This window comes from Rhinatrema bivittatum, chromosome 7 (genome assembly GCF_901001135.1).
Source record: "Rhinatrema bivittatum chromosome 7, aRhiBiv1.1, whole genome shotgun sequence".
NCBI lineage: Eukaryota > Metazoa > Chordata > Amphibia > Gymnophiona > Rhinatrematidae > Rhinatrema > Rhinatrema bivittatum.
In genome coordinates, this window is record NC_042621.1 from 230,443,359 (window position 1) to 230,455,643 (window position 12,285).

Here is a 12,285-nt window from a genome sequence, read left to right on the forward strand (position 1 = left end):
GTCACTGCAGGCCAGCACAGAGCAGGAAGCAGAGTCAGGGCAAGCAGTGATCAGGACAGGCAGCAGTCAACAGGGTCAGCTTCAGACTGTGGTCAGAGGTAGGCTGCAGACTCGCAGTGTCATGATTCAGGCATAGGGCTGGGCAGGTGGAGTTCAGTCAGGAACAGAAGCAGGCAGTGGTCAGGGGCAGCCAGAGGTCAAGCAGCATAGAGGTCCAATCCAAGGTCAAGCCAGAAGTCCAATCCAAGTCGATGCCAGAAGTCCAGTCCAAAGTCAAAGCCAGAAGTTCAATTCAAAGAAGTGAGGAAACAAAGAGGCGAGAGGAGGACGATGGACCACAGGAGCAAGACGAGATGCTGAAGACAGATGAAGGGAAGACTGACCATGAAGACAGGAAATCAGGAGACAATGAAACTGCTAAGGAACAGGAAACAGAAGCACAGGAACGACACACAGCGGAAACCAGGAAGCAGGAACTAGGTACATGGAGGCAAAGCACTACTCCAGGAGGAGTCAACCTATTGCTAAGGTACTGTAGAGGCATCTAAAGCAGGTTTAAATAATGCAGGACTCCTGACATCATCTTTAGGCGCCTCTCTGGGTTTCCCGCCACTGGCCCTTGAAGTTCAGTATGGGTGTCATGTGCGTGCACTAGGGGAGTCAGGGCCAGAGTCAGCAGCATCCTGCTGTGGATGGAATAGCATGTTGTCATGCCGCAGCATGGCCTGCTGCGCTGGGGGAGGAAACCAGAGTCTGGGCACCTTCAGGAAAACCCTGCTGCAGAGGTAAGAGCGGAGGCTCATGGGAGGGGGTCTGTGAGCCGCTGAACGCAACATAATTCGGCAATGTATTTTAATTGCAAATGTGTAATTTTTTGCATTATTTATGTTTAGCTTGCAATGTGCTTTCAGTAATTGGAATGACATGAGATATACATCCAAATAAATGAAATGTAATATATTGTAATTTGTCCTGAGTGTTTTTACATTGAGCAAGTAAGAAATTGAATAAATGAAATGAAATTAGGTCCAGTTTCAAAAATGTGATTTGAATAATGATTCAGATTAATAGAAAGATTGCTAACATGGGGAGATAGAGAAACTCATATTAAAATCATGATGAAAGTACTTACTGTATTCAAAACTGAAGATGAACCAGTCTAACCCTTCTGATATGCAGTGTGCTTTGTGAGTGAGTTCTAATCTATAGACACAATGGGCGGGGCAAGTTTGTAACATGAAGTCTGCACGTATTTACAGGCACAGACACACGCTGGGGGTCCCCTACCATGTAACTTTACTTCTGCTATAGATGGTGTGTAAGTAATAAAATAAAAACAAATCCAGTCAGTTCGATTTTAAGGGACTCCTAATAAGGTAAATAGGAGGCAAGTTAGCTAGGGGGTTTAGGAAGTCCTTTCCTTTATTGGGGTGAACTGGGAATGAACTGGGGAAACAGGTAATTGCGTTGGTGCATGTATCTACTAAAATCCCTCCCACTTATGCGATTGAGGCGGCATTTGCTTGCACATGTCGATATAAAGTCGTGCACACTTGTATGCGCGTATAGCCAATTTTATAACAGGCCCACGAAAACGCACATTTATGCACGGATGTTATAAAATCGCCACGACCATGTGGTGAGCTGGCAAAAGCGTGCACATGTGCGCCCATAAGCGAGTCTTAAAATTCACTTCTGTATGCACAAAACATGAGGCATGTAAGACATGTTTTATACACATAAAAACACAATTTGTACATGAAATCTGTTCTTTGGGCATAAAAAATATTTATAGGCATAAATCATATTTTATGTGCAGAGAACATGCATTGTGCACACATCGTATTTTATGACCAATGAATCCTAAGTACAGGACTACAAACACCAGATTCAACCCCATAGACTAACACTAGCCTCAGAAAGCTCTATATTTCACCAGGAGTTAAATTTCCAGTATAAAAAAACCACATGAGTTAAGCTTACTTAAATCTCTGCACTGAAGAGTAATAGCTAATGTCTTAATTAAATGGGATTTACATGGAGAAGTACTAATTTATGCATACATTTTTTTGTGAGATAAGCCCCTTGTTAAATTGAGACTAAAGCTATATGCACGAAAATATGCACACAGCCATGCTCTAATGTATGCATAGTCAAGCACACCTTATTATACTGGGGCCTATGAACTTTTTGACTGAAAATTAGGGCTTTTGCATTTCACACTGAATTCATAATGATTATACAAGAGGTGTTAACATAGAAAGGTTTAGTATTATTTTTTTTCCATAGGTTTTGAACAATTCTGACATGGTTTTATCTTGTTTCAAAATTGCAGAGTTGTTGAGTCAGGTAATATTATCACATCCTCTAATTAAATAACACTTTTTATTTTATATATTTTTTAAATAATTATATTTTAAAATTTGAAATGATATAAGATATGGACATGCTTACTGCAATGACTACAGACTGCATTGCTAATTGAGAATAGTTTCTGAAAAAAAAATGCATTTCTTAATTTAAACAGTAAGACAATCTTATATAGTGCTGCTGGCTTCCTGATCTAAATAAGGATTCATGATGGCGGCTAGTAAAAAAGCATCCACTGGGTCAGGGTAAAATCAGAAAAAACTATGAAAGAAAACTATTATGCATTTGTGTTTAAATATATTTCTAACAGCTCAGTCCTCATTCCATTGTAAAATCACATTTTTACTTTAGAGAAAATAATGAATTCATACCGCAAAACTCTCCATGGGAACAAACCATTGTATACTGTTTTGTATTCAATCAATGCAATAAAACAAGCAATGATATTATCTATGCAGTTTTTTCTTGTTATAATAGTGTGAAAGTTCAGCTTGAAAGGTTTATCAACAATCTCATCAATACTGAAAACCTGTTAACTATACAGGCATATTTTATGATTTATAGCTAAATTGCAAAGGTCAGGAATTGACTACTTCATTAGACCAGTTGGAAACAGGCTTTTATTTTCAGTCAGTTATTGCTGGCTACTTAATGAACAAATCCACATCAATGTTTATTATTGATCCATTTCAAGGTAAATATATTCAGCAAAATAGTTCATTTCCCTTTTTTGTGTGTGTAAGAACTATATATATATATATATACGCATACAGTCGCCCCAGTTGTTGTTCCCCTATTTATATATATTATGTTACTCTATGATGAAGCATTTCACTATATATTATTGTTGAACTGTTGACCTGTTCTATGTTTATTGTTTATTGCTCAATGTTCTATGTTCGATGTAACGCCATAGCCGCGACAGTTATGTTCAATTGTAAACCGATATGATTTGATATCTTTGTTCAAGAATGTCGGTATAGAAAAATTCGAAATAAATAAATAAATAAATAAATAACTATGTGGCATGAATTGCATACATCGCGATGGACGTTTTTATCTTTTCTGCTTATTTACAAGGGAGTACGTAACTCACTGGAAGTCCCATCTTTTCGGAGTTATGGTCCCTTCCCTCATCTATGAGCAAGCACAGATGGTAAAAGTAGTAGCAACTGCTTTCCATTGTGGGGAATTATTTTGTAACTGGCAACTAGTTACACCAATTTTCAAAGCAAACCTACATGCATAAGTGTGCTTAGAAAATTAGCCCGCCCAATCTACCTGCACCCATTTATACTTGCTATTTTTGTGTGCAAATGTTTTGGGGGGGGGGGGGGAAGTCAAATGTATGCATGTAAAGTTTCAGTAATATAAGATGAATTTTCAAAGAGTGGTGCAAGTACAAATTAGCAGATGTGCATGCAAATAGCACATATTCACATGAATGATATTTAATTCATGTGAATATGAATATAATATAAATGAATAAATGAATATAAACCTCAATCGTACGCATGTAAGTAATGGTGTGTGAATAAATTTGCTCATATAAAAAAGGAGCAGGCTAGGAGCATTCCAGGGCAAGGCAAACATTTATGAGTATAATTTACTATTTATTAATCTGCCAAAAGAACATGCTTAAGACTGTGACCTGTGCATATTTGCACCTGCTAATTATCTGGCGTGAGAATAAAATTCTTGACAGCTAAATACTGACTAGGTAAGTGGTCAGGGTAAGCTGGGGTGAGTTCAGGCTGAAGAAGCAGGAGGGCCTTGATGACCTAGATATGAACTGGACGCATGTTACAAAATTTGAAGATTTATATGCATAAAAGCTCACCAATGCTAAGGAAAATATGTGAGTGAAATCTCCACATGTAAATGCTTAAATTAGGAGCACAAATATTTGCATGCAGGAAATTTGTTCCACTTATCTAGATACATTTTGACTTCTCTGGGTAAGTGGCAAATTTGTTGCCACTTAGCTAGATAAGTCTCAAGAGCTGCTACTTATCCATCTAACAGAGTGCTGACAAGAAGCGAAAGGGCTCTAATGAGCATTAAACAGCATATATTGCACAATGTGATATCACCCTATTGCAGCAACATCACATGATATATGCAATATTTTACATAGCCCTGCCCAGATTTCCTCTCCTATTACAATGACCTGCTTTGCATGGAATGTTCATGCAATAATTTTGCAAATCCATGCAAAGAAGGTCATTAATAGGCAATTTGGTGTGAATAAACTAACATGGTCACCTATCAGCCACATTAATTCAACTACACCTCCTAGGGAAAGGTTAATCTAATACAGGAACATCAAGAACCTAATGCAGTTCTTGATGCTCCCATCGAGAGGTTCACTTAAAAAATAAAATAGTAGGTAAAATGGTCACCTGTAAGGGGTCAAAGCAGACCCCCTCCTCACCCTGGGCCCACCACGAGCTGACCCCAACAATCAAATAAACAAAATAGGAGCCAGTTGTTGCAAGATAATGATCCTCCTCTCTCCTCCAATCCAATCATCAAGAAAGCCATAGGTTCCCCTCGTTCTCCCATTCAAACCAAATATTGGCCATAGTAACCCCCAGCAACCTCACCCCCAAAATTTAAAAAATACATTATTGGTCTATAGTGGACCCCATCTGCCATCCCTCCCTTCACCCCTTCCTTCTCTCTCAGACCCTCAAAGTCCTAAAAACTCTTTGGTTTATAGTGGATCCCCTGAACTTCCTCTCCTGCCACCCAGGAGGGGAAGGTCAAAATCTGCAGTCTGGAGAGCCTGTTCCCCCCCCCCCCCAGCCTTGGGGCCCAGGTTGGCACCATTTTCCAAAATGGCACTGACCTAATCTTGCTCCAGTTACATGACTGGGGTAAGGTCTGGGCATTGAACCTTGGTCATGTGGCTGAGGTCTGATGCCCAGATCTTACCCTAGCAAACCAAAAGGATGAGATCAGTCATAAAGATGAAGGGAAAACTTTATTAAGATATAAACTCCTTGGCAAGGGTTCTTAAACTTAGAATTTGCATCTTAATAAAGTTTTCCCTTCATCTTTACGACTGATCTCATACTTTTGGTTTGCTATTTGCAATACGAGATTGTCTTCCGCTTTTTGTTGTCAGATCTTATCCTAGTCATGTGACTGGGGCAAGGTTAGGTCAGGTCCACATTGGAAAATGGCAGTGGCTGGGCCCAGGCTAGGGGGTGCTCTGGGCTCTCTGGACTGTGGATTTTGACTATTTTTAGGTAACGGATGGCAGGAAGGGCATTCAGGGGATAGGGTCCACTATAGATCAATGAGATTTTAGGGCTTGGGTAAACGGGAAGAGAGAAGGGTGAAGGGTGAAGGGGGTTTGTGTTATGCCTGTCGGTCGCAGACAGCTGCAACCTCTCATGCTCACCTCTTTTTTCCCTGCTCCAGCAAGTCTGGGAAGAATGGCGATCTCTGCCAGTCCCCGCCGACCGCTTCGGTGTTCCCGGGACAGCATGGGCGCTGCTGACCGCCATCTTGGACCTGGAGTTACCTAGATTCGTGCGCATGGGGACCTCATTTGAACATGTCATGGTGGGAAACTCAGAGGCGTCCCCGCCCGATGACGTCAACCCACTAGTGTATTTAATCTGACCAGCCCTTTCCTTCCTCGAGTTAGCAAGGACTTCCGTCTTGCTGAATCCTCCACTTTCAAGGACTTCCTGTTCCTGACTTGGTCTTGGCATCCGGACGTACTGAGTACCCGCTCCTTGGGGGCTCCCCTGCGTTCCTGGCTATCCACTCCTCAGAGGGCCTTCCTGCCTGACTGCTACCAGATCTGCTTCTCAGATCTCTATCTCTCTCCAGGAACCATCTACTGTGAGTACCTCTACTGACTTCTACTATACAGTCTGCATTGTGGATTCCATGCGGCATACCCCAACCCTCGGGCCACTACTACCTTTCTTTAGTGGAAGTCATTTCAGTTTTCCTGCTCTACAGAATACCTACACACCATCTACAGGAGCCACTTCTGGGTTCCGGCATCACTACCAGTTCTTCAACATCTACTGTACAGACATCCTCGGCATACCCCGCACCGCGGGCCACTACTGGATTTGTATTCCTGAGGTGCCTACACTCATCAGAGGGGATCTCCAGCGTACCCCACTCCGTGGGCCACTACTGGATCTTCTCAGCTGTGTCTCAATCTGGGTAATTCCCATTGCCCAGGACTGTACTACTATTTCTCCATTCTGTGGATATTACTTTTTCCTTCCAATATAATAAAGTCTCCATTTCTAGCTGTGTCCCACACCACTGAGACTGTGCCTGCTGATGGTGAGGCTCACAGGGCTCCTCCCTATGGGCAGAGACATCTCTCATCTCAGCCCAGGTTTCACATCCTTCCTTAAACATAAAAGATTGAGGTTCACTATAGACCAACAATGTATTTTTTTAATTTGGGGGTTGAGGGATGCCAGGGTGTAGTATGGCCAATATTTGGTTTGAATGGGGGTATGGGGAACCTATGGCTTACTTGGTGATTAGGTTGAGGGGAGAAGAGAGTCATCAAAGACCGAGCGTTTTCGATAGCAGGCCCATCTATCTGGAATAACATCCCCTCAGACCTCAGATTGGAACCCTGCCTTTTAACATTCAGAAAAAAACTCAAGATGTGGCTCTTTCACCAAGCCTTCTCTGATCCCCCAGACAATCACTAGTTGCCCTATTCTTTACCTGGACGATGGTCTTCTCTCCTCCTGAATGATGGACTCTGGCACTTCCAGGTTAAAGCACATTATGCTTTAACCCGTATACTCTATTGTATTATTTTATAATTACTACCTGCCTTAACATCTTTCCAGCTGTTTAAGCTTCCAAGGTCTTACTCCTTGTTGAATGTAACTTTGCCTTTTTCACCTCAATCGTTAAATTATTTTAGTTGTCGCTTCAGTTTATACCCTTGTTCGATGTAAACCGATCCGATATGGTTATTACTATGAAGGTCGGTATAAAAAAGTGTTAAATAAATAAATAAATCATCATGTGACAACCTGCTACTAGGGATGTGAATCGTTTTTCGACGATTTAAAATATCGTCCGATATTTTTTAAATCGTCATTAATCATTAAAGAGTGTGATACAATAGAAATTCCACCGATTTATCGTGAAAAAATCATTAATCGGGTTAGTGCACACTAACGGGAGTTAGGACACAACCTAAAAACCCACCTCGACCCTTTAAAACCATTCCCTTAGCCTCCACCACCCTCCCGACCCCCCAAAAAATGTTTTAAAATTACTGGGTGGTCCAGCGAGGGTCCCGGGAGCGTTCCCTCGCTCTCGGGCTGTTGGCCGATAAACAAAAAACCCACCCCGACCCTTTAAAACCGCTCCCTTAGCCTCCACCACCCTCCCAACCCTCCCCCCCCCAAAAAAAAACATTTTAAAATTACCTGGTGGTCCAGTGGGCCCCAGGAGCGATCTCCTGTTCTCGGGCCGTTGACTGCTACTAATAAAAATGGCGCCGATGGCCCTTTGCCCTTACCATGTGACAGGGTAACCGTGCCATTGGCGGGCCCCTGTCACATGGTAGGAGCACTGGACGGCCGGCGCCATTTTTAAAGATGGCGCTGGCCGTCCACTGGACCACCAGGTAATTTTAAAACGTTTTTGGGAGTCAGGAGGGTGGTGGAGGCTAAGGGAGCAGTTTTAAAGGGTCAGGGTGGGTTTTTTGTTTATCGGCTGACAGCCCGAGTACGAGAGAACACTCCCGGGACCCCCGCTGAACCACCAGGTAATTTTAAAACATTTTGGGGGGGGGGGGGTCGGGAGGGTGGTGGAGGCTAAGGGAGTGGTTTTAAAGGGTCGGGGTGGGTTTTTTGTTTATCGGATCAGGCGCAGCCAATAAAAAAAAAAAAGCGATCAGGCCGGACGAAAAAAAATGCATGATTTGAATCGGAACCAGAACCGAACCGATTCCGGTTCCGATTCACATCTCTACCTGCTACTATTTTGTTCATTTGGTTGGCAGGGCTGCCTCAAGTGGTGGCCCCAGGGTGAGGAGGGGAGTCAGCTTTGATCTCTGCACACAGGTGACCATTTTGCCTACTTTTACATTTTTTTTGGGTGGCCCTTTAAGGTGATGGTGCCCTGTACTTTGGGGATTGCCATCGTGCGTAAAGAGCTATTGTTTGTCACATTGTTTTGCCCCGCAGTGTTTTGCCATGAGACCATACAATGCAATGATACAGTCATGATGTTTCTTTTGGTGGAGGGGCCTACTATTGCGGCTATACTCCCCCTGCAATACTGGGGCACCTCCCAATAAAAACATCATGGCTTGATGAATTCATATATATGTAAGATAACCAAATAAGTGTTAAAATTCTACTTATCTGGCTATATTGAAAATACATGCCGCTTATCTTTCAGATACAGAAACATGTTGCGAGGTAGATTTAAGTGTATTTTATATAGTGTGCACACATTTGCTTGCATGATATAAAATACATGTGCTTGCATGTGCACATCCATATAGCTGCATGCATGGGCACATGCATGCTTGTTTTTAAGTTATCCTTGTAGCACATAAGTCCAAATACCTCCCCAACTACATCCTCAGTAACGCCTCTGCTCAGTCCGGGGAAATTTAAGTGTGAATAGGGAGTATACATTTAATTTTGCCACACTTCACTTGGCCAATTTTTTAAAAAAGCCTATTTCTGCAAGCAAACACTGTTACTTGCTGAAATGCTTTTGAAAATGACCTTCCTGTATAACAAATAAATAAATAATGGAGATGGAAGCAGTTTCTATATTACTTGAGAGGTCATTGTAGCACCAGTTTGAGTATGAGGTCAGTGATGGGTAAAATGGCAGAAGCTATTCTTAAAAACAAAATTACTGTTGCTGTACAATAGAAAAACATAGCTGTATGGGGAAGAATCCACATGGATTTAGCAGAGAGAAATCTTACTTTTCAAATCTATTATATATTTTATTGGTGGTGTAAACAAACATGTGGTTAATGGTGAGCCAGTTCATTTTGCATATTTGGATTTTCAGAAGGCATTTGACAAAGTCCCTCATGAGAGACTCCTCAGGAAATTAAAAAGTCAGGGGATGCGAGACAGGGTCCTATTTTGGGTTTGTAACTGGTTAAAAGATAGGAAGTGGGAAGTAGTCTAAATAGTTTTCCACATGGAGAAATGTTGTTAGTGGAATGCCCCAGGGATATGTGTAGGTAGAGACCTGTGCTGTAACATATTCATTAATGTTACAAAATTATTCAAAGTTGCTAAAACAGCAGTGGATTGTGAGGAATTACAACTTCGCTTTTAGTACTGCATGCAATTGTGGTTGCCTCATCTCAAAAAAGATATAGTAGAACTAGAAAACGTGCAGAGAAGGGTAACAAAAATGATAAAGGAGATGGAACGGTTCCCCTGTGAGGAAAGGTTAAACAAGTTAGAGCTCGTTAGCTTGGAAAAGAGAACTGAGAGGGGATCTGGATTAAGGTTTATAAAATCATAAATGGGGTGGAATGGGTAAAGAGAGGACAGAATAGTTACCCTTTCAAATAATGCTGAAACAAAGGGACATGCTATGAAGCTAACAACTGGCAGATTTGAAACAAATCATAGAAAGGACTTTTTCACGCTGTTCACAACCAAGCTATGGAATTTCTTGACAGAGGATGTGGTCAAGGTGACTAGCATGGCTTGAGGTTTGGCCAAATTCCTGGAGGAAACATCCATGTAGTTAGCCATGCAGCCTAGAAAAAGCTATTGATATTCCAAAGAGCATGTAACTGGAAATGGGCCTACTTCACGGGATCTGCCGGCTACTTGTGACCTAGACCGGCCACTGTCGGAGACAGGATGCTGAGCTTGTTGGACCCAGCTGGCATTTCTTAATTTTGTTTTATTGCCAGGACTATTTTTCTAACTTGTTTTGTTCTACTTTTTCACTTTACAGGGGATATTTCTTAAAGCCATAAGTGAGGAAGACATTTTTGCACATCTTGGCTTGGAATACCTTGAACCATGGGAAAGGAATGCATAAAAAAGGCTTGCAAATGCAAATCCACAACTTTGGTAATTGGTGTGCTGTTTCTGTATTTAATATTCTGGCTTTGTGGGCGCATACAGTAAGTGCAAAGTAAGCGGGTATTTTGTTACCTGCAGAGTTTGCACTTCTTTTCAAAGTAAAGGTATGCACAAGCTTTCATTCAGAAAATTATCCCAGGAAACTACCCACACAGATTTATACCTATTAGCTTGTGCAGGTAATTATCCAGAAAAAAAAACTTACTACATAGTTCCATACCCCTTCCCAACCCCATCCAAAGGAACACACATAGGAAAGCACATTTTAAAATCCCATTTCCACATGTAGCATTCTTTACCCATGGAGATGACCTTGAAAATTATCCTCCCTATATCCAGTTATTGCATAGAGCTCCAATGTTATTGTACTGTATGCTTTCATATAATGCTTGCATTTTGTTTACTGTTTTCCAAAGAAGCAATCCAAATTTTGTGATTTGTGATTTACTTAGTGACTGGATGATTTTCTGGATTGTCATCACCAGAAAAATGTAATATTCGGAGGGTAGAGAAAGGCAGCCCTATGGTATTATGACATGTACAGATACATATATCTATTTCTAAAATCGCCCCACTCTTTAACTCCTGATGCAGTCTATATGCATTACAGAATGTGAAAGGTGTATTGGCCAGTTATGTTAATTGTGTATTCATTTTCTACTGCATTCAGACCTCATGAGTAAAAGTGGTGACTCAGATGTGTGTATCTATATTTATCTTCCACCAAGATATTTAGATATAGATATACACACATTTTAAGATTGTTCCTAACATGCCCACACACACACACACATATATTCAGATTGTTCCACATACACATGCTCACACACACACACAGATCACTTCTTCTCAGTAACTGGAATTATCAAATTTTCAAGTATTTTAAAAAATGTCTTTAACCGTCTGGAAATGTGATAAATCCAGTTACTGAGGAGGAATGATGTCTTACAAGTACTCAAGCTTCTATGGCTTGCATCTAGGATATATTCTTAGATATGGGGACCAGATTAACTGAGATGACTGGGCTAATTGTTCTTTATTTTCTATCATCTACTATGTTCGCAAGAAGAAAATAATTATCACACACTAACTTGATAAGGACTTTTTTTGCTTTTGTACACTGAAAAATGTATCTCCTCCTTGAATGTGGAAATGCGTTTAATATCATTCCACCTAACATAGGTAAATAAGTATAGAGTATAGACATAAGGCCTAATTTATCAAGTAGTTTTTTTATCCTGTTCTGTGCCCATGAGAAAAACGTTATTATTTCAGGCTCATGGCATTGTGCTTGTTAGTATTTCATTAATATACATTAATTAAAGCACTTAGGGCTGATATTCAGCTGCGGCCTGAGTTCTTAAGATAGTCATAGGATGGCTACGTTTTACCCTCAGACATTAGTCCAAAGTTTTAAAGCTAACTTGTGCACATACATTACATTTATTAATGAAATTTGCTGGTTGTCCCAGTATGCATGCAAACATGTGCAAAAAGTTACATCTTGCTTGGAACAGGTACAACTTTTTTTTTTTGTATAATTTCTTTATTGAAGTTTTTTCGTTATAATACAAACACTCAATACTGGACAGTCTGTAACATGGAACTGTTAATACCCGTCTCCCTCCCGTCCTCCCCCCTCCCCACATCCGTCAGTCCGTACTAGGAAGTTTAAAGGTCATAGGTTGGTACTCTATACATGGTGATACATGGTGATACAAGGGAGCTGGTAAAGTATCAGGTCCGACTTGGCTCTCGGGTGGAGCCTTTATAGTCCATTCGCAATTGCAACTTAATGGACGCCTGTAGTCTCTGTGGTAAA

At 41.1% G+C, this 12,285-nt stretch overlaps 1 protein-coding gene across 3 annotated transcripts in view; it reads left to right on the forward strand.

Moving 5' to 3' along the window:
- The window catches only part of DNTT (DNA nucleotidylexotransferase), a 451,081-nt gene extending 440,662 nt beyond the window's left edge, over positions 1-10,419 (forward strand). For all 3 annotated transcript variants that reach the window (XM_029610768.1, XM_029610767.1, XM_029610769.1), the window contains one exon: positions 10,333-10,419. In XM_029610768.1, the coding sequence (XP_029466628.1) occupies positions 10,333-10,419 (87 nt within the window). The remainder of the gene's footprint in view (positions 1-10,332) is intronic.
- Positions 10,420-12,285: the final 1,866 nt, after the last annotated feature.